This window comes from Fukomys damarensis, unplaced genomic scaffold (genome assembly GCF_012274545.1).
Source record: "Fukomys damarensis isolate Sample0158 unplaced genomic scaffold, DMR_v1.0_HiC HiC_scaffold_16, whole genome shotgun sequence".
Lineage (NCBI taxonomy): Eukaryota > Metazoa > Chordata > Mammalia > Rodentia > Bathyergidae > Fukomys > Fukomys damarensis.
This window is the reverse complement of record NW_022900928.1, coordinates 71,242,529-71,266,335: the sequence shown is the minus strand read 5'-3', so window position 1 is coordinate 71,266,335 and position 23,807 is coordinate 71,242,529. Positions and strand designations below refer to the sequence as shown.

Genomic DNA, 23,807 nt, shown 5'->3' with positions numbered 1-23,807 from the left:
GGAAATAAGACACTTCCACGACAAAGAACACCTGAGAAACTACATGAACACCAAACCAGCACTACAAGGAATTCTAAACAAGATCCTAGAAAAAGACAATGAAGGCAACAACACCATGAGGCCCAACAGAGCAAATCAAATAGGCAAGGCAAGAAATTAAAAGGAGAAGGTGAAAAAGTAAAAAGAGTCAACAAAAGGCCAATAATATGTCTATAATAAGTCAGTACATATCAGTTATAACAGCAACGTCAATGGCCTCAACTCACCAATCAAGAGAAATAGACTGGCAAAATGGAATAAGAAGCAAAATCCAACAATATGTTGTATACAAGAAACACACCTAGTGCAAAAAGAAGCCCATAGACTGAAAGTGAGAAGATAGAAAAAAATTCTCCTTGTGACAGGAGCCCAGAAAAAAACAAGGGTAGCAATCATATTTGCAGACAAAGTAAATTTCAAACCAAAACTGATTCTAGTATTATTAATGTAGGATGGTACTGTATCATATCTCTATGAATGTAAAATATCTTATACCTGCTTTATGATACATAGTAGGGACCATGCTTTATCAGAGCTACATTTAATGATATTACTCTAGAACGTTCTGTTTCCAGATGATGATTAAGATGCTAATAAAAAACATTTTGCCAGGTACCACAACAGCAACAGAAAAAAAAGGTATTATAATTACCTACAAAGTTCTTAAATTTCTAGAACTGGGAAAACTCTCAAATGTCTACTGCAGCACCTGAACTTAATCACCAAGACACCTCTGTATTCATCTTATGAAATAGGAAATTTTCACCAGATGAAGTTCAGGGTAGCCTGAGACTTAAGTCATGGATTTCAATCAGAGGAACCAATATTTCACTTGCTTCCCTATTGTAATCACTTGATGACTATTTGTAGCCACTCAATTACTCTATCAAGAGATGCTAAATAATTAAAATTATGATGAAGTCTAAAAATTTCCACGTAACATTGCTGTGCATGCATGTGTAAGGCAAGGAAAGATAAGGAAATCAAATTTAATAAATTAAATCTACTTTACCTTACAGGATGTGATTCATTTCAGTCACAAAACTTGCTTTAGTTTTTCTAACAAAGTTTTCACTGTCTATATGGTACACACAGGCACTAGTTTACCAGCTATCACTCAAAGGATAAGTGAATGATCCTGACAAAGAGTGATCCATTTCTAGTCAAGAACAAAGCTCTTCCAGGTGCAGGGAATGGGAGCCAACATGTCTAAATACATAGAAGCTGACTTGATTCATTCTGGTGGGGTGGGATCACTAGTGGTTCTCCAGTCTCCAGCAAAATCAACAAGAAGAGACAGACACAAAAATTTTCATAAGCAAGCACATTTCCCAATGTGATTCTTATTGAAACCATCCTGAGATAGCCAAGTCTTCCTAGAACTAATATTTGTACCTATGAGGAAAGAAGAGGAAATCACTATTTTCCTTCATCATTAGTTACTTGTTCTCAACTTAAAATTGTCCAATATCCCCAGTGGGCATCACCTGCTTGCACTCACCACCTCATTATCACTGTCTCTATTACCATCTTTAGTAACAAGCTAAACATCTAATTCCTAATTTTCTTGTTGTTGTCAGGGTTTTAAAAATCTCTTCTCCCTAAGAAATGCCTACGGGTTTATAAAGATTTCCCAGTTGTATAAGTAACAGGTTTTATTGCTGTCATAATTTTCATTGATTTTAAAAATACAAATAAACACTTGTGATAACTCATAAGTACATGTAAGTTAACACTTCAAGGACTTTATTCATTTCTTTGGAATAAATGTCTTTCATATTCATTGATCTGAACATTTACAAATTAAAAACATTAATTCATTACCTTATTATGAAGTAGAGTGTGCTTTTTAATGTATTTTTTGCTTTTGTATATTATTTTAATGTTCCAGGAAATGTTATCAATTAATTACAATATAGTTTTAATGCTGGTATTTTGCTTTTAAATGATTTTCTGCATACAAAATGTTGATCATTTTTTATTAGGCAATATGTAGTACTGGGGAGTTTTTTTTCCTTTACTTCAATAGGAAGTCATTTCATTTTAAGTATGAAGATGTTTTTATTTTGTAAATAGTTTGAGATGGTGGCTATAATTACATTAACTGACCTGTCTCTTAGAAATTTGGTACAAAGTTCTCAAGTGCTATTCTTTTTTATAATTTGCTTATTGAACTTCAGCTTTATTACATATGATCAAAGAATGAGCTACAAAATTTCTCTCATAATTAATAAATTTAATCCAATTTATCACTTTCATGTTTAGCCTCTTTTTTGTTATTTATTTAAAATATCTTTAGCTAAATAAAAGTCATAAAGACTGGCACCGTTATACCTGTACTACAACAGCAATTTTTTATTTGTCCAATACGAAACAGGGTAAAATTTTTAACCAGAATATCAAATAACCCAAAACAATTTATTGAAAACGGTTATCTCTATTTATCACACTGTAGGTCATCTTTGTTATATGAACATACATAGTTTATATATGCATCAGTCTATGTATTTATTCTAGTTTGTCCTTTTTTATTTGCCTAGCCAAATGCAAATACTATATTAAATACTACAGCACCATAATTCATTTTTATATCTATTAAAGGGATATTTCCATTTTATTTTACTTCTTCATGACTGTCCTGGCTATCTGGGAGATGTATTTCATTACAATACAACATTTACTTTAAGATCCACATGTTTATATAAACAGGAGAAAATGCTGAGAATTTGTTTGGAATTGCATTGAATCAATAGGACAATCCGACAAGTGTACTTTTGTATAATGCTGACTTTTCCAACCTATGAACACGTTATTATCCTCTATTTTTTAGCAACTTACATTTCTCAAAATATTTTGCTAATTCTATTCTCCCAGTTTGACTCATTTTTACTTGTATTCATATTCAGATCAGGTTTCCACAAGCTTCTGTACTATTGACTTTAGAGGCAGGATAAGTGTTATTCTGGGTGCTGCCCTATGTATAATGGAATATTTAGCTACATTCAGACTTCTAACCTCTAAATGCCAGGGCCCATGGCACTCCACCATGTCTCCATCCATTGCAAATGATCCAAAGTGGTCAAAATTGCTTCCAGATAAAAGCCACGGATCTAGATATTTAATAAATGTTACACTTTTTGAATTAAATCACAGCACACATAAATAAATGGGTATAAACAGTAAATACCTAATCATTTCACAGGTACTTGCACACCATACATTATCACCACACAGCAACCCATGGTGTGAATATTCAACAATTCATTTTCACTCAACTCAAAAATTTTAGTAGTTTCCAATTTTTGACTACTAAAAATAATGCTATGATAAACTTCTAAAATATTTATTTTTGAATGTAAATGTAGGCATGGATGCTATAATCTGTGGAATTTCATTTGACAGGTACATACTATATATTATATACCTTTCTTTTTTCATTCACATCTGAATTTCTGTGCACACATTGCTATTAAATATGTACATTCACATAGCTTACAGCCTTAGGAGCCGAGTTGCTGGGCCATAAGGAAGGTGTATGATTGGTTTTAGTATATAATGCCACACAGATTTAGAGTGCCATATTATACTCACAGCCTCAGTGCTTGAAATTGTTCCTTTCATTCTACACATGATAATCATCTTTTTCAGTTTAGTTCTTTTAGTAAAAGTGTAGTGACATCTTACTGAAGTGTTAAAATCTGTATTATTTCTAATGAAAAATGAAGGTGAACATCTTTTAATTACTTACCTTTCAGATAGTGTGGGTCATTATTTTATTTCATTGCTATTTTTAGTATTGAACTCATTTATGTTAATTAAAAATAATATTCTGCATATACTGCAAACATGCTAATAAAAATAATTTAAAATGAAAATAATATTTTAAAAGTTTATTAGCAGGAAATTCAGCCTGCTAATGTTCCCAAATGGGATGAATGAAAGTCAGGTTCCTGAAAAGCCCAAACATGTCTTCATCATACCAATTTATGTTGCAGTTGCTCACTACTAATTTTTACCTTCCAACATAGAAAGATGCAGAAACACCATCCGATGGGGTTACATAGATACTCACTGTCTGAGTGAGGAAGAATGCAAAGTAGCAAAATTATTGTCTTATATGTTAGTACTTTGTTCAGTGAACTGTGAGGTAAGAGATAGTAATTCTGTAACATTGTGTTCCTATTACAAAGGAAGTATTTCTCCTGATGCAATGTGCCAACAAAATAAAAGCTTGGTGGAGTATGGAAAAGTATCAAGGCCATGGGAAGTTGATTCCTTCCTTCTATATCTGTACTTCCTTTATATTATTTGAACTCTTCATTTGGTGCCACCTCGTGTATGATGAAATACATATGATCACTATCTCCAATCTCTGGACTCAGAACTGTCTTGTACGACCTCCTGATTTGTAACACTTTTTACCCCACTTCTCACGCTCCTTTGTGCATTTGCTACAATTCCTTTGCCTTCCCTGTGCCTTCACTTGATGTTGTGGTTGAGATCCAAAATATCCCCCAAAAGTTTCCTGGTGTTAAAGGGTGTGGATGCTACCTGAAGGGCTTTGGAGAATTGATTGGATCATGAGAGCTCTCAGCCCACTAAGTAGATTAATCAATTGAATCTAGTAGTAGAAATGAGCTTATTAATAGTTGGGACCTTTCTCTATGTAGAATTACCTATTATCAAACCTCTAAATCTGATTTATGCTCAGTATCATGAGGAAGTACAAAAAAAATCAGAAAATCATGTCCTTGAAGTAGGAAAATATACTAATAAACACAAACCAGAATACTTGATGTTGACTTTATATAATTTTTAAGTGGAGCATGGCTCATTTAAGAAATAAAACAAATGGGGCCTCCAAGCAGTGAAGACCAGTGAGGAGTGGAGCTGCACAGGCATCCCCACGGCACCACCCCAGTGCTACCCACACCCCACCTCTGGCCTCTTGGTTGTGCCCATACCTGAATCCACACCACAGAGGCACAGCGGGTGACAAAGGCCATTGTTCTGAGCTCCAGAAGACAGAGCAGAAGTGCACAAAAGATAGAGCACCTTCTCTCAGGCTCCTTGATAAAAGTTGAAACCCTCTGGAAAAGTGAAGAGAATCTCCGCAATACAGGCACACCAGACCACTGTAGTTGGTAAGTTGGAGGGATCACCACCTCCCATCAGAACCTGGACTATTCTTAGGGGAAGGGCATCTGGAACCTGCAGTAGATTCTTGCAGAGTTCAACCCTGCAGGTAGTCAGGAGCTCAACCAGGACCTTGCAGCCAGAATTCAGCCTGAATCTCAGGGGTCTGCTGCTGGCTTGCTGAGACTAATTTACTTACATCTGCATATTGCTTTCCACATTGTCTATTGTGACAGCAGAGACATACCCTGAAGGCCCTTCATTTTTCTTTTTTCTTTTTAAATTTTTTTTCTATTCTTAACTTTTATTTTTCCCAGTCTTTTCAAATTCTTCCTTTTTCTTTCCTCTTTTTCTTTTTTTCTCTTTTCTTTCCCTTTCCCACTCAATCTCTCATTCTCCCACATTGTTTTTCATCTCCATTTTGTTCCTTTTCCTGCCCTAATCCAGATTTCTTCTTTTATTTTCTTTCCTTCTCTCTTTTTCCTTCTCTCAATTGTCATTAGTTTCAAAGGAAAGTGAGAACAGTTTCTAGCCTCCCTATCACTGTTATGTTGTTCAATTCTTGTCTTTGTTCTTTCATTCTGTTTTTCCCTCTTGTCTTCAACACTTTCCTAGAGTTTGTGTGATCATCCTGTGTCTTCTTCCATCACTTCTAACCTTCCCCTATCCTTCTACCTATCTATTCCTCTACTCCCAATTCCTTCTAAGTCCCCATCCCAAAAGGTAAAGTTGCTATATTGAAGAGTTTATTCATTATAAACATACTTTGGGCTGCTCATCAATTTTTATTTAATTCACACAGTTAAGGGCAATAGATTAATAACTACCACAAATAGTCATTTTCTAAGCTGTGCTTGAGGCTACAGTGTTGCTGATTGTAGCACTTGAGCTAAGGTGTTGTGATTAATCTAATCAGTAGTCCTCCCTGGTATTATGAAAAGAAGAGTGTCTCAGAATCATATAAGACTCAAAACTTAAAGACCAGCTATATCTGTAATATCAAAATATTAGCCCAGGAATTAAAACAAGGACAATAGCAACAACAAAAATAGAAATGAGAACAAACTTAAGCAAGGCACAAAGAGAGACTTTCAGTTCATCAATGGCAAATTCTAAAGGAAATGAGGTGGAAAAGTGTGACAATCAACCACCAGGACACCCTGAACTCATAGCACAGGAAGTAACAAAACAGATCAATCAGACTCTAGAAAAATTCAAAACAGAAATAATTTTCCAGATAACAACAGAGATGGTGAGCAGAATGAATGACATGATTGGAAACTCTAGAACAGAAACAAATTTCAAAAAATACATGAGCTCAGGACCATAATAGAAGCTGTGAATGCTCAGCATAGGAAAGAAATGTAAACATGGAATGCTAAACACAGGAAAGAAATGGAATCTATGAAACAGATTCAAATAAATATCAGGATATTAAAAAAAAAAACTCTATTGAAAGTATATACAATAGACTGACCCAATCTGAAGACAGAATATCAGATATAAAAGACAGAATAGTGGTCAGTGACCATGAAAAGAGAGATATTTTAAAAATAGTAAAGAACCATAAGAAATCAATCCAACAGCTCCTAGATGATGCAAAGAAGAATAATATAAGACTGATAGGAATCCATGAAAAAGCAGGAGGAAGCACAAATGACATTCAAAAAAAATTGCTCACAGAATTAATGACAGAAAACTTCCCAAACAGCAAAAAAATTTTGACATACAGATAAGTGAGGCATATAGGACTCCAACTAGCCATGATAAAAAAAAAAAAAAATCTGCAGATACTGTGGTGGCCCAGCCATCACAACACGAACGTACCTGAGTTGGGGAGTGAGGATTGAGAAAGGAAAGAACACTCACACCTGAGTGGAGACCAAGAGAAGTCTGGTTTATTTCTACAGAAACAGCTTTCCTTAAAGGCACATTAACAGGAAGCATCAAGCAATCATCCCCATCATTTCTTATGCAAAAACAGGAATTCCTGATTTCTACAGATACCACCAAATCTTTGGCTATCTCTTTGAGTTCCTCCCATCTCAGGGTCAAAGAACAAATAAGTTTAACAAACAGAGTCCTTGAAAGGTAACAAATATTACATAGCTTGTATCAATGCCTTCATTGCAGAGGAAGAAGTTTGCTTTCAAATGTCAAATGCCAGAGAGCCACGGTGGGCTCCCACAAGATACACATATAATAATCAAGATCCCAGAAATACAAGAGAGGAATAAAATGCTGCAAGCAGTTAGAGAAAAGAAACAAATGACATGTAAAGGAAAGCCCATAAGAATCACACCAGACATTTTAACACAAACCCTCAAGTTAAGGAGAGCCTGGAGTGAGGTATTTCAAGCCCTAAAAAAGAAACAAACCCCAATCAAGACTGATATGTCCTGCAAAACTCTCCTTCAAACTTGATATGGAATTAAGAAGTTTCCATGACAAAGAACATAAATACCATACCAGCATTCCAAACAATTCTAAAGAATGTCCTAGAAAAAGACAATGAAGGTCACAACTCCATGAGGCCAAACAGAGCAAATCATTAGACACCGCAAGAAATTAAAGAGAAAGAGGGAAAGATTAAATAGGGCCAATAACAGGACAATAGCATGACAATGATGAGTCAGTAAATATCATTTATAACCATCAATGTTAATGGCCTCAATTCACCAATCAAAAGAAAAAGACTGCAGAATGGATTAAGAAAAATCCAATGATATGCTACATACAAGAAAGACACCTAGTTCAAAAAGAAACTCAGACTGAAAGTAAAAGGATGGAAAAGAGTTTTCCATGCAACAAGAACCCAGAAAAAAGCAGGAGTAGCTATTTTATTTGCAGACAAAGTTAATATCAAGTCAAACCTAATTAAGAGAGACAAAGAAGGTTACTACATCCTTGTAAAGGGAACAGTCCAAAAGGGAAAGTTTACAATCATAAATATATGCACCAAATATTAATGCCACCAACTACACAAAACAAATACTAAAGGATATGAAAATCAAATAAGTGCTAATACAAGTGTAGTGGGGACCTCAATTCCCCACTGTCACAAATAGACAGATCATCTAGATAAAATATTCAACAATGAAATAATAGAACTGAACCAATTTTTAGACAAGTGGACTTAGATGTTTACAGAGTGTTATGCCCCACAAAATCAGAATATACATTCTTTTTGGCAGCACATGGATCATTTTCCAAAATAGACCACATACTGGCTCATATAACATGTTTAAGTAAATGCAAAGGAATTGAAGTTATCCCATGTATATTATCAGACCACAGTGCAATTAAACTGGAGATCAATAGCAAAAGAAACTGCAAGAAATTTACAAACACATGGGAATTGAGTAACACTCTCCTGAACAACCAATGGGTCATGGAGGAGATTAAAAAAGAAATTAGACAGTTTTTAAAAATAAATTATAATGCCAGTACAACATATAGGAATCTATGGAACACAATGAAAGGAATTCTATGAGGGAGATTTATAGTAATGAATGCTCACACTAGGAAAACAGAGTGAGCCAAATAAACAACCCAATGTTGGATTTTAAACTCCTCGAAAAAGAAGAGCAAGCTGGGCATAGTGGCACACATCTGTAATCCCAGCACTTGGGAGGCTGAGGCAGGAGGATCACTGTGAGTTCGAGACCAGCCTGGACTACATAGTAAGTTCCAGGCAGGTCAGTCTCAACTACATAGTGAGACCCTGTCTCACAAAAAGCCAAAAAAAAAAAGGAATGAAAGAAAAAGAAAAATAAGAGCAAGACAAACCCAAAGCTCATACAAGCAAGGAAATTATAAAGATCAGAGCAGAAATCAAAGCAATGGAAACTAAGAAAATGATAAGAAATACCAACAAACCAAAAAGTTGGGCTTTCGAAAGAATAAATAAAATCAATAAACCTTTAGCCAACCTTGTCAAAAAGGAAAGAAAAAGGCTCAGAACCTTTACTCTAATAATATGGAAAACACAGAAGAAATGAACAGATTTCTAGATACATATGAATCACCAAAGATGAACAAAGAAGATTAAAAAATTCTAAACACCCCAAATGCAACCAGTGAAATTGAAAACATAATTAAAAATATTACTCTTGTTGAAGGAATTGACAAATGGCATGCACATAAAGATGAGTTAAATGTAAATAAAATAATAAAAAGTTTATTTTGCCAGCAAAGGTCAAATCACACTCAAAGAGGCAATGCCAGTGATTGACCTCACATTGGGTTGCAGCTTTCTCTTTACTAGGTTTTATAGCTATGATTTGATTCAGGTGGTTACATTTCATTTCTTCAGTTCACATTGCTCATGTACAAATTACAGTAAAAAGACAGCTAACTTTAACCCAGATGTAACAAGTCCTTGTAGTTAGGGAGTTTACCTTAAGATTCATATAGCTGTCTATTTTAGTGCACAGGAAGAGGGTGTTCAAGGTTAGGGATGAAGCCAGATGTCCCATTTCACGGTCAATGTCTCCCATGTCTGTTAATTTTAAACTAAACAAAGCAGACTACTTTTAGAGACACCAGAAGTCATTTTACATTTTCCTAACATTCTGTAGGTTTTTAGATTATTTGCAAAAATTCTCTATATCATTACCAACAAAGAAAACCCCAGGTTCTGATGGTTTCATTGCTCAATTCTGCAAAACACCTAGAGAAGAACTATTGACACTACTCTTTAAACTTTTCAATGAAATTGAAAGGGAGGCAATATTTCCAAATTTATTCTTGGAAGCAAGTTTTACTTTGATTCCAAAGCCATGTAAAGACCCAACTGAAAAAGAAAACTACAGCCCAGTCTCCCTAATGAACATAGATGCAAAAATCCTCAATAAGATACAAACAAACAGAATACAGAGGGTCATTAAGCAGATTATACACCCTGACCAAATTGGATTTATCCGAGGGATGCAAGGATGGCTCAACATATATAAATCAATAAATGTAATACACTATATTAACAGAGTCAAGGACAAAAACCATAGGAGCATTCAACAAAATTCCACACCCATTCATGATAAAAACTCTGCAGAAATTGGAATATATGGTCTTTATCTCAACTTCATAAAGGCTATCTATGAAAAACCAACATCCAACATCACCCTAAATGGTCAAAAACTGAAAACCTTAATGCTAAAATCAGGTACAAGACACCACTCCTGTTCAACATAGTTCTAGAAACATTAGCCACAGTAATTAGACAAGAGAAAGAAATAAAAGCAATAAAGATAGGAAAGGAAGAAGTTAAACTGTCATTAGTAGCTGATGATATGATACTCTACATAGAAGGCCCAAAAAAAACTCTGCCAAAAGACTTCTAGACTTACTTCACAGATGCAGTAGAGTAGATGGATACAAGGTCAACACTCAATTAATAGCCTTCTTGTACACAAATAACAGCCCCACTGAGAGTGAAATTAAAGAAGCAATCCCTTTCACAATAGCATCCAAAAAAATAAAATATCTAGGAATCAATCTAATGAAGGAAGAAAAAGACCTCTACATTGAGAATCACAACACTCTGAAAAAAAGCAATTAAAGAGGACATAGAAAAAATGTAAAGACATCCCTTGCCCCTGGGTAGGAAAAACCAATATAGGGAAAATGGGCATACTTCCAAAACTGCTATACAGATTCAATGCAATCCTTATTGAAATCCCAACAGTATATTTCACAGAGCTAGAGAAAATAATCCAAAAATTCATTTGAAACCAGAAGAGACCCTAGAAGAGCAAAAGCCATTCTAGGCAACAGAGACATGCAGTGGGTATCACAATCCCCAACTTGAAGCTATACTACAAAGCCACTGTGATAAAAACAGCACAGTACTGGCAAAGAAACAGACCTGAGGATCAGTGGAATTGATTAAAAGATGCAGGAACAATACCAGATATACTCAGCCCCCTCATCTTTGACAAAAGAGCCAAACATCCTCACAGGAGGAAAGATGACCTCTTTAATGAATGCTGTTGGAAAAACTGGATTTCAGCTTGCCAAACATTAAAACTAGACTCCTATATTTCTCCATGCACTAAACTAAAATTGAAGTGGATAAAAAATCTAAATATTAAAACAGAAACACTAAATTTGTTGGAAGATAAGTTAGGTAGAACTCTTGAAGACATTGGCATAGGGAAAATTTTATGAACAAATCCTCAGTAGCATGGGAACTAGCACAAAGAATCAACAACTGGGGTACCATCTTTTAAAAGCTTCTGCACTGCAAGAGAAACCACCAACAGAGCTAATAGACAACCTACCATATGGGAAAAAAATTTTATCAGGTATTCCTCAGACAAAGGTCTACTATTTAGATTATATAAAGAACTCAAAAAAATCAGAACCCCCAAATACAAAGACCCACTTCAAATATGGGCATCTGAAATGAACAGGCATTTTTCAGACGTAGAATTAAAAGCAGCAAAACTTGGAAACAGCCCAATTGCCCATCAACCAGAGACTGGATAAAGAAGATGTGTTTTTTTCTATAAAATGGAGTATTACTTAGCCATAAAGAATGAGAAACTAGGGTCATTTATAGCAAAATGGATGCATATCGAGGCCATATTCTTAAGTGAAATAAATAAGACACACATGTGTAACTACTGAATAATTTTTCTGATGTGAAAAACTAAAAGCATAAATAAGGTTCAAATTGTATAATTGATAATGTGAAATAGGAAGAAAAGGGCTACAGTAGTAGGAGAAGTGGGAAGGATGGGGAAAGGAAAGAAGGGAAAAGAAAAAATATGAGAAAAGAAAAAAATGGAAACAAAGTATTTGTAAATAGGGAAGGGTGGAGGGGATGAAGGGAGGGCAGGGGATGGGGAAAAAATAAGAACCAAGATACATCATGTAAAGGCACAAGATCCCAATGATGAATGTAACTGTATTGTATACCTAAAATGTGCCAAGAAACTTAATAAAAAATAAATATAATAAATGCAAAACTGTGCTTCACGTTGTGCTCCTTAGAAAAGTGCTCACCTATAATGGCTAAAAGTAGTTAAACTGTATTAAACAAGAAATATTTAAATATTTATTGATCTGTGGCTACCACAAACTCATGACCAGAAGCTTCTCTTTTCTCAGAGCTGGGTAAATCCATATCATTTATCCATATAGACTTGTCTGGAATTTTATCTACTAAGTAGGATGACACACCCTTGGAAAATTCTTCATTCTCTTTAAAGTTTTTTTTCAAGAGTGAACTGGAAGTTGCTTCAGGTCATTTTTCTAACAGTTCTTCCAGCTCTAAATGCTTTTGACTCTTAAGAAGCCACTTTTTTATATTTGATCTAGCTTAATTTCTTCTTTATATGCTCAATGATAATAAAGTTCTGCCCCCAAATAATAGTGTTTATCCTAATACAGCATCCTAGTAATGTGCCCTAAATTCAATTTAGAGGGTACTTTTCTGTTAGTGATAACATATGGCATTCATGGTATCTTTAACTTTTAAGGTTCTTTCAAATTTCATCCAAACCTAACTAGGATATACCAGTAAGGCATTATCTCCAATTTATATGTGGAAAGGGCCTCCTGATGTTTTGATCAAGTACTTGCTCTTAGCAGGATCCTATATTACGAAGACACTACTAGCAACTAAAATAATTTCCTGTTATAGCTGTAGGTACTACAACTAAAGCCCAATGCAATTTATTTCCATGGGGTAAGTTAATTGCCCCTGAAGGATAAAGCAGAAGTAAAGCCAGCCCCATGTCTCCTACCCCTTTGGGACTACTGGAAGGAAGAAGCTGCTTACAAGATCTAAGACTCCAGAGGCTACTTACAAGATCTAAGACTCCAGACTCCAAAGGCAACAGCTTCCCAAAATCTATAAAGGGGAGGGATGATTCAGAGACATATGCACATAGGGTACAGTAAAACAAGCAAGAAAGGGCATGTCAAAGAAGGAAATCACACCTGCTGAGTTTAAATGTATGTCTCTATAAGGAACAGCAAAGACCAAGAAGCTGAGGCAAGCAGCAGTCCATGGCCCCTCAGCAAACTCATATCCAGTCCATAGTCACCAGCAGAGAAGGCTCAAAAAGAAAGGTAGGAGTATAGCAATGAAGATTTTTCTGAGACATATATTTAGTAAATGTTAAATATACTGGGAACAGAGGAGCAGCTGAAGTCCCCTCGTGGCATTATTTCAGAGAGAAAGGATGTCTTTCAACTCTACTTGCCTAAAGCCAGTCTGTGTCTTGGAATTTTCTGAGCCAGATGAGTTTCATGGTAACACTGGCTTTATGATGGCTATTATATGGGTCCTTGAATACTTCTACCCGACCCTTCATGTAGAAGTACTTGTCTTTGTTCCCATTATACATGTCACTATATCATGTATTTACAATATAAGGTGATACTAGCTAAAATGTATACACCAAGTTCTTGCATCAGCTTTAACTGGTAGTGGGTAAGCCAGGAGTATTTTTCTGTCTTCTCAGACAAAAAGATCATTTCTCTGTGCAGAGAATAACAAATTATAAGCAGGAATAAGAAGCAATACATCAAGGCAGAAGAAATTGTGATATAGAAGGGAATTGGGAAGAAGAGGAAAATTTATTTCCCCTGTATGAGAACAAAATTTGAATTGTGAACTGATTTAGATTAAAAAGAGATTGGTATTTCTTTATGGTAATAATCCACAATTATATCCCTGTTCCCCTTTTCAAATGAGAAACTGACAGTACAAAATTTAATACTTTAAAATTCAGATTATAAGGCCTAACTGATATTCTGGATTCGGTATCTAAATAATAGAAACATTCACACAGAACAAAATGTGTTTGATCAATGTTATTCAAGACGCTTTCTGTGAAAGTTATGTAAAAAACTCAGGATGAAAAGAAAAATGAGAAAATCCTTGTAAGCACTCAAGGTGTAGCTGGGGAAGTCTGGTACACACAGATAAATGGCGAAATGGTTGTAGTACGTCTATCACAGAAATGTGAATGAGGATATTAAGAATGAATGAGTGATCATCTGGGAGGAAGAGAAACAAGGCTTTGCTGAGTAGGTAACATCTGATGCAATCTTGAAAGATTAGTAGAATCTTTCCAAACTTCATAGGAACAAGGTCATTCCAGATTAAAGGGGTTAAAATAAAATAGAGGGAAAAATATCTGGGTAGAGCCCAATATGTGCATTAAATGCTGAGAGGAAACCAGGCAGTAGGTCAACACTAGATTCTGAGCACCTCTACTCTTCCGCATACACAATGCTGCACCCTTACAGATGGTGATCAAAGAAGGATCTGGGAAATCATCAAGAATTGCCTCTGGTGTGTTTAGAAATAGATTTTACAGTTTTATTTCAAGGCATTGTTTAGTTCCTGGGCAGTTTAAATCTTTACTTAAAGTGACCAACTGTTGTGTTTACCAGGGACTCAGTCAGATTTAGCACAGAAAATCCTAAAACCCAAAATATAATAAGAAACTAGCAAGCCTTCCACTGAGAAGGGCAGTCTCTGTGGCACTAAAGAAGATTGAGAGGGTGAGAAGAAAAACACATGGTCATCCGGGGTGTACAACAAAGCAGCCAGATGGCAGAAATACCACCCACCATGGCTTGTTAGACCACTAGGAGTAGATGAAAGTTCTGCTTCATGTCACATCCTCTGAAGCCTTCTGAATGAATGTGGGTTGCCTCTAGACCTTTGTGAAGGTGAAAACTTTTTGGATGTTTGCCTCCATCTTGTGAGCAGAGCATTAGAGCAAAGAGGGGAGGAAAGAAAGTGATTTAAGAAAGAAGAGATAGTAAGGTCATCTCCTTTGGTGGCTCACATGAACCCTCACTGCCTGAGAGAGCTCAGCATCCCTCAGCCACTTCCCTGATTCCTTGCTTTCATTTAGCTGCCATCATTCCCCAGCAATCCTGGGAGAAAATGCTCTTTGTGATATGAGAAACCAAAGTTTCACTTCAGATCTGAGGAACCTGTAGAGAGACTGAACTAGCCTAACTATATAGGACTACAGTATATATTTGATGTAATATAGTAGTTAACATTTATTGAGTGCTATGGTGGATTATGGGAATGACTTTATTTAATTCTTACAACCATCCTAAGAGGTGGTCACTGCTGTTATACCCACTTAAAATTGTTTATATAGGCAAAAAAGGTAAGTTGGCATTTCCAAGTATAAAATAAGGGATATATATTTTTTATCCCAGTAAGACTTTAAAAACCATTTTCTTAAGTTCTACTATATGATGCCCAACCATTTGGATGGATGGATGGACAGACGTGCTTATCCAAAGGAAGAGAGAATGTAATCAGGTCCCTAGAGCTAGGATCTTGCACTGCCTCACTCTCCTGAAAGATTTTTAAAAGTATGTGCATTTTTTACATAAAATTTTTAAAAATACTTATGTCTATCCAAATCTTGAGTTTTTTTAAATATTAGGTTCAACTTATATTCCACACAGTTTTTAATTAGGCACATTTAGATCATGAAGTACAATTCCAACTTGTGTGTTCTTAAAGAATAAATAAAATGGATTCTAACTATCTATTATACAGATAATAGATCAAACTGAAACAAAAAAACAAAACAGATATTTCATCAATTGACTAGGTTTAAAAGTGATTATGCTTCTTCCTGGCTTGAAAATCTCCATGTGTGATCTTTCTTCACCCTTTTGAATTATATACATTAATTGGGCCTTACCCATAGGAGATGGGCTCCAAAATATTGAGTGGTTGCTACCAACATAATATGTAATGTTATTTCATATGCAGGCATACATGTTAAGATTTGATTCACAAATTAGACTTAGTAAAAGATTAGCAGGAATAAGTAATGGGAGGATACAATAATTATAACAACATGCTTTAATTAAAGTTACATGAATGTAGTCTTTACCTCTTGAAACAATCAAGACAAACAATATTGTTGAGCCTCAGTTGAGCGGAATTGAAAAAATTGAAACTCTAAATAAGGAGAGATTCCTGTACATGTAGTCTATTACTTTTAACCTTGGAGAAAAATTTATTCCTTGGAACCAAGCAAGATCTCAGAATTGATAATTGGGAGACTGAGAGAAAAAGTAAATAATAAATAGCAAGAAAACCAAAGAGAGAGCAAGAAAAAAAATTCTCTTCTTCCCCTATCTGAGAAGGTTACAGAATAGATGAATCATGCCTCGCTTTTTTACAAATATTAAGCTTATCTTTCTACTACTTTTTTTTGGCAGCTGTGAACATCAAGGAAATGCAACGTGGAAACTGGACTTCTGTGTCTCACTTCATTTTGGTGGGCCTGCACCACTCTCCACAGCTGGGGTTATCACTCTTCCTAGCTTTCCTTGTCATCTATGTCCTCACTGTCTCTGGTAATGGGCTCATCATCCGCACTGTCTTGGTGGACACCCGACTCCACCGCCCCATGTATTGGTTCCTATGTCACCTCTCCTTCTTGGACATGACCATTTCCTCTGCTATTGTCCCCAAGATGCTGGCTGGCTTTCTCATGGATAGTAGGATTATGTCCTTTCAGGGCTGTGTAATCCAACTTTTTTCTTTCCATTTTCTGGGCTGCACTGAATGCTTCCTTTACACACTGATGGCTTATGACAGGTTTCTGGCCATCTGTAAGCCTTTGCACTATGCTACCATCATGACTCGCAGTGTCTGTAACTATCTGGCTTTGGGAACCTGGCTGGGAGGAACCATCCATTCACTTTTCCAAACAAGTTTCATATTCCGGCTGCCCTTCTGTGGGCCAAACCGAGTCGACTACTTCTTCTGTGACATTCCGGCTATCCTCCGTCTAGCCTGTGCCGACACCACCATCAACGAGCTGTTCACCTTTGTGGACATTGGCTTCCTGGCCCTCACCTGCTTTGTGCTCATCCTCACTTCCTATGGCTACATCGTGGCTGCCATCTTGCGAATCCAGTCAGTGGATGGGCGCCGCAATGCTTTCTCCACCTGTGCCGCCCACCTCACTGTTGTCATTGTGTACTATGTGCCCTGCACCTTCATTTACCTGCGGCCTGGTTCACAGGAGCCTCTGGATGGGGTGGTAGCTGTTTTTTACACAGTCATCACTCCCTTGCTTAACCCCATCATCTACACACTCCGTAACAAAGAGATGAAGGCAGCCTTGCGGAGGCTGGGAGGCCTCAAGGAAGTGAAGCCTCACTGATGTCACCCAGCACAGACACACTGTGGGCACAGAAATGCAGGCTAGTTGATGGGACACTAAATGATTTGGAGATTTTAAGACAAAAAAAAAAAGAATGATTCACTCAGAGAGTAAAGGACCCCTAGGTAGAGAACTGGGAACCTGGAAATTGTCACATTGTTGATTGTTCTCAAACATGATTTTCTGTATGTCTCCTTCCAGTATCACTGGTAATCAATAAAGCCATTTAGCAGAGGCATCACCTTGAAAAAAAGATACAGTGTAAATAAAACATCCACATAAAAGCTATTTCTCTGTGACATCCATTGATATGCAGATTATTGCTTCTCATCTTTGGTGTTGACACAAATAACCTTCATACAAACTGATTTGACCTTGACAAAAACTATACGAGGTAGATATTTTATTATTCCCATGAAGCTATGGGGAGATTGAAATTTAAGAAAGTAAAGAATGTTCCAAACCCCTTTCTCTCTCCCTTTTACTTTGACAGAGAAGACAGGAGATGACCTTAGACTTGAACTTGGAGTAATTTCACCTCAACATGAGGGAGATACCACATGTGCAATGTGCCGTGACTTAGTTTAAACTTATGAGCTTGCACTTGGCTCCACATCTGTAGAACTGAGATATGTGTGTATGAATATACTTCTTTGCCTTGCAGACATAAATTGAGTCTCTCTGATCCTACGTGGCTGTTATCGTAGTAAGTCTTCTGAGATAGTAAATGAGCACATGAGCTGCCACTGCCCTCTGCTTGTTACAAAGCATTTGGGTTTGGGTCTGGGGCAGGGCAGATGTGGCACATGCCTGGATGCAAGAAGACATTGAAACAATGACCTGAAGTCCATACTAGTGACTTTTCTTATAAGAAAGTTATCACCATCAAAGTGGGAATGCTTTCCTCTCTAGATGCCCTGGAGGCTAGAGATGCTTTGTTGATGTTCAAAAGTATATCAGCAAGTACAGCCCAAGAGGATCACTATTTTCAGCAAACTTGATTCCATATTCTTGTGACTGCTATGTAACAGAAACCTTCTTAAGAAATGTGTTTTCCCAGAGTTTCCTTGCTATTATAACAGAGTGTGAGGGTAAACATCAAAATATACATGAACTGGCAATTCCATTCCATTCAGCAAAAACATATTCAATAAAATTACAAATCAGTTTCACTGTTTATAGCAAATAAATTTCTAATCTTAGAGGAAAATAAATTTATAAATGAAACAGAATGATAAAATATATGACCAGAAAATGAGTAACAACTGATACAACTCCATGTACAGTAAATAATTATCTGGAATAGAGAAAGGAAGTATTAGACCTGGAATTTATAAAGCTGACTTCCTGAAAATCTGAGATAATGTGTGTACTTACAAAGTCTTTATAAGATCCAGTCAGATGAGAGCGTTCCATAGCATTTTTCATGTGGTGGGAAGACTATAAACCCCAATGGATACATCTAGAAGAAGGCTCTAGAGAAGCCTAATTAACCATCTCCAGTGCACCCTTGTGGGGATCATGAGTATTGGTTGTAAGTATTGTAAACTTTAGTAACTCCATATGTGTTAAATTTCTCCAGTTTAGCAGGTGGTGTGTTTCCTTTGTGGAATTCCTGAAAGTTACAGTTTCTTGTCTCTGACCTTTAGATGTGTGGTTGTCCGGGTTACTACTACCCACTCTGGGTTGTTTTTGTTGAGCCTGTTTGCTCTTTTCCTGTGCGACCTTTCAATTACTATGGTAACCCCATCCCATAATAGTTTGTGGTTTTTTGCTTTAAAAGGCCGACGCTTGCCGGCAATAAACTTCGCCTTGATCAGACTCTTGTCTTGGCGTCCTTCCTTTCTCTCTGCCCCATCTCCACCCCGCTGCTCTTTCAGGTTTGAGACACTGCTGGACAGTGCTCTGCGTCGCCGGCTCGCTACAAGTGGCGCCCGAACAGGGACCTGATTGAAGCGGCGATCGGTGAGCAATCAGAGAAGCCTGCTGTCAAAAAGGGTTTGGCCGAACCAAAACAAGGAGGACACCGCTGTCTGGAACACCCGGCGGGGAAAATCCTGGGAGAAGCAGGTACCAATGGGGCACATAGGATCTAAGATGAAACTCACAGTGTACCAGCCATTACATTTTCTTTCTGGTCTTTAATAAATGAGTGCTTACAAAAAAGGGATGTACAAGGCTTAGATAAACACCTCCGCTTACATAGTGTTAACCCCTCAGATGGGGACCAAGCTCTCCCCACGGGAGTATTTGGACCCTTTCCGAAAGGCAGTGTTGGAATCGCCCTAGGAAGGAGTAGTTGGATTTTAAAAGGGCTTCATATTCATCCAGGAGTAATAGATGCAGATTATATGGGTGAAATAAAAATATTAGCTTCATCACCTGAGGGCATTACTGTTATCCCTGCTCAGGAGCAAATAGCACAGATATTGCTTTGTCCTTATATAGAACAAAGAAAGTTTTTATTTCCTCAAAATAGGCAAAATAGAGCCTTTGGGTTTTCTGATGCATTTTGGGTCACGCCTATCCAACAAGATAAACCTGAATTAACAATTTGGATTAATAAAAAGCCATTCAAGGGAATTTTAGATACTGGAGCTGATGTGACTGTGATAGCTCAACAACATTGGCCCAAGAATTGGCCTGTCCGAGATACAGCCACCCATCTTAGGGGAATAGGCATGACTCAAAATCCTCAAAAGAGCTCAATGCTATTAAATTGGAATGATGAAAATGGAAATCAGGGCAAGATTCAGCCATTTATTGTGCCCCACCTACCAGTGAATTTATGGGGAAGAGATATTTTACAACAAATGGGAGCCATCATGTGTAGCCCTGATGAGTTAGTCACAAAACAAATGTTAAATCAGGGGTATATTCCAGGTAAGGGATTAGGGAAATACAATCAGGGAATAGCCACACCTATGATACCTCATGCACATCCCCAAAGAGCAGGTTTAGGATATTCTTTTTAAGGGCCATTGATTCAGCTGTACCCCACGCAGAAAAAATTGAATGGTTGACTGGACCTCCTGTGTGGGTGGATCAATGGCCTCTCTCCCAAGAAAAATTACAGGCTGCTCATAGCTTAGTACAGGAGCAACTTGAGCTTGGCCATTTAGAAGTCTCATTCTATCCTTGGAATTCCCCAATATTTGTAATTAAAAAGAAATCTGGAAAATGGAGACTTTTATAAGATCTAAGACAAGTTAATAAAAGAATGACAGTAATGGGTGCTCTTCAGCCAGGCCTTCCCTCCCCGGCAGCCATTGCCAAAGAATCCAAAATTATAGTAGTGGATTTAAAGGATTGTTTTTTCCTCTATTCCCTTACATCATGAGGATAAACAGTATTTTGCTTTTAGTCTCCCAGAAATCAATCAGGCTCAGCCCATGAAAAGATATCAGTGGAAAGTATTACCTCAGGGAATGGCCAATAGCCATACCTTATGTCAATATTTCGTAGCAAAAGCCTTTTCTGAGGTTCAAAAAAATTGTCCCACAGTTCAAATCCTACATTATATGGATGATCTGTTGTTAGCTTGTTTGAATGAGGATAAATTATATTCTTGTTATGCTGATCTTGTGCTCAGTCTTAAAGCTGCTAAACTTCACATAGCTCCGATAAGGTGAAATTGAATTTTCCCTATTCTTATTTAGGATTTCAATTAAATAATAGTTATATAGCCCATAATAAGATAGTTCTAAAGTCCAATCATTTAAAAACCCTTAATGATTTTCAAAAATTATTAGGAGATATTAATTGGCTACATCCTTATTTAAAATTATCTACTCATGAATTAAAACCATTGTTTGATATTTTAATAGGAGATCCTTCTCCAAATTCCCCTCAAGAGCTCACTATAGAAGCTAAGAAATTTCTACAGACAGTTCAATTGGCAATAGAAAAACAACAAATTTCCTACATTGATTATTCTAAGCCTTTGTTCTTTGTGGTTTGTCCTTCCCAAGGAACACCAACGGGTGTGTTATGGTGAAATGCACCCATTTATTGGCTCCATTTATCTGCTAACCCAGGCAAGAGTATATTGCCTTACTATGAGGCAGTTGCTAAACTTTGTATGCAGGCTAGAAAGTTTTCAAAACGTACTTTTGGATTTGAACCTCATAAAATAATAATTCCTTATGATAAAGAACAATGCAATTGGCTCTTACAGACCACAGATTTTTGGCCTTTAGCTTTTATTCAGTATTCAGGAGAGATTGACAGTCATTACCCTGGTGATAAGCTTATTCAATTTGCTAAAAATCAGGCATTTATATTCCCAAAGGTTACCAGTTCACAACCTTTAAAGGATGCTCTTTTGATTTTCATTGATGGATCTTCTAATGGCATGGCTGCCTTTTTCCATCATGATCAGTCCATCACATTTCAAACTAATTATGCTACTGCACAATTGGTGGAACTCTGTGCTATGTTAGCAGTTTTTCAAAAATTTTCTGATAATAGAATCAATATTTATACAGATAGCCAATATTTGGTACATTCAATTCCTTATTTGGAAACAGCTGGACAACTTGATAAACAATCCTCAGCCCATTCCCTATTTTTAGAGATACAAAAATTGATTCAAAATCGAAAACAACCATTTTTTTTGGACATGTTCGAGTACATTCTGGACTTCCTGGTCCCCTATCTTCAGGTGATCAATTGGCCGATTTTGCCACTAAGGGTATAATAGATTAGTATTCTGTCAATTTAGTCAATGACTCCATCCACCAAGCAAAAATTTTCCATCGGCTGCATCATGTTAATGCCAACACTCTTTCAAAAATGTTTCCTATAACTTGAGAATAGGCTAAAGAGATTGTTAAAAATTGTCATTCTTGTGCTCCATTGCTCCCTGTTCCTCATCTTGGAGTTAATCCAAGAGGCATCACCCCAAATCAGATATGGCAAATGGATGTAAGCCATTTCCCAGAGTTTGGAAAATTGCAATATGTTCATGTCATTATCGATACATTTTCTGGGTTTCTTGTTGCCTCCCCACGAGCGGGTGAAGCTACTAAGGATATCATAAGCCATTGTCTATATGCCTTCAAAATGTTAGGAATTCCAAAACAGATCAAAACTGATAATGGACCTGGATATGTTAGTAAAGGATTCTCACAATTCTTGCAATCCTTAAACATTCAACATGTTACAGGTATACCTTATAATCCTCAAGGACAAGGTATAATAGAAAGAGCACATCTTACAATCAAAACTTATCTTAAGAAAATAAAAGGGGGAATATGGTATCCCAAGAGTCCTCAAAATCTCTTGAATCATGTTTTATTCATTTTAAATTTTTTGACTCTTGATGCCTCCAGTCTGTCTGCTGCAGACAGACATTGGCATCCCACAACCAACACCAATTATGCCAAGGTTCGTTGGAAAAATGTTCTTACAGGTCAATGGAAAGGACCCGATCCTGTTATAATTTGGGGAAGAGGTTCTGTATGTGTTCTCCCTACAGATAGCCCCTATCCTGTCTGGATACCTGAACGACTGGTCAGACAAGTCGCATCTACAGAGGATTCAACGTGGGAAAGCATACAGATGACTAACCCACTTCGAGTAATCCTGAAGAAAAAACAATCATAGTATGAAAACAGAAAAAGGACACTTTAAACTGAAGTTTGTTATAGAAGTTTAATAGTAAATGAGACAGAAAAATATTAGAAAAGCTATAAGTAAGAGTTATACTTTTGCATCTTGTTAAAAACAGATAAAGAAAGATATACAAGACCAGAAGGCCTAAGTATATAGAGGTGTGTGGAAATCATTTATTTATGTTTGCTTGTTGGTTTCAAGTTTGTTATAAAAGTTTTACATTTATGGTCAAGAAGAGTATTCATTCCTTTAACCCTAATTCTACAAGAGATCTCTGTTAATTTTGACCTGCAAAAATTTGGACTAGTAATAACAAAAAGATTTTATAATTCAATTGGCCAAAACCATCTGAGTGCACTCATTAAAATTGTCTTATATGTTTGTCTGCCTTAAATGTTCAAAGATGTTTGTATGTTCTTGATCAAAATGATGTCAAATACAAATAGATTGTTGATTTCTACAACCTGGCTTTATAGGATCAAATAAAAAACTTAAAAGGTAATTAAATATAACCTTTAAGTTTGGATATGCTCCTGTTGGTAAATAAAGAAGCAGCTCCTCAGAGAATTTATTCTGATCTTTGTTCACTAATGGGAGCCACCAAAATAATCTTCATAGCCTTATAAAAAGATATGCCTTGTTAAATATGTTGTTAAAAATGTCTATATTGGTTATCATCAAAGGTCTGAATCATAAATATGTTATTGTAACATGTTTCTGATGGTTATCTTCAAAATATACTATTTTCTGTTAAAAAAAAAAGGAAGATCCTGTTGATACAAAGCTACATTACAGGACATAAGAATTCATTATTATTGCCACTTTTCTGGTATACAAAAT

General features: G+C 36.4%; 1 protein-coding gene across 1 annotated transcript; it reads left to right on the top strand.

The window, feature by feature from the left end:
* Positions 1-16,406: 16,406 nt before the first annotated feature.
* On the top strand, positions 16,407-17,351 carry LOC104857987 (olfactory receptor 10G6). Its single transcript, XM_010618070.2, has one exon. It carries the CDS (start codon positions 16,416-16,418, stop codon positions 17,349-17,351), a length of 936 nt encoding a protein of 311 aa, XP_010616372.1. The 5' UTR covers positions 16,407-16,415.
* The last annotated feature ends 6,456 nt before the right edge of the window (positions 17,352-23,807 follow it).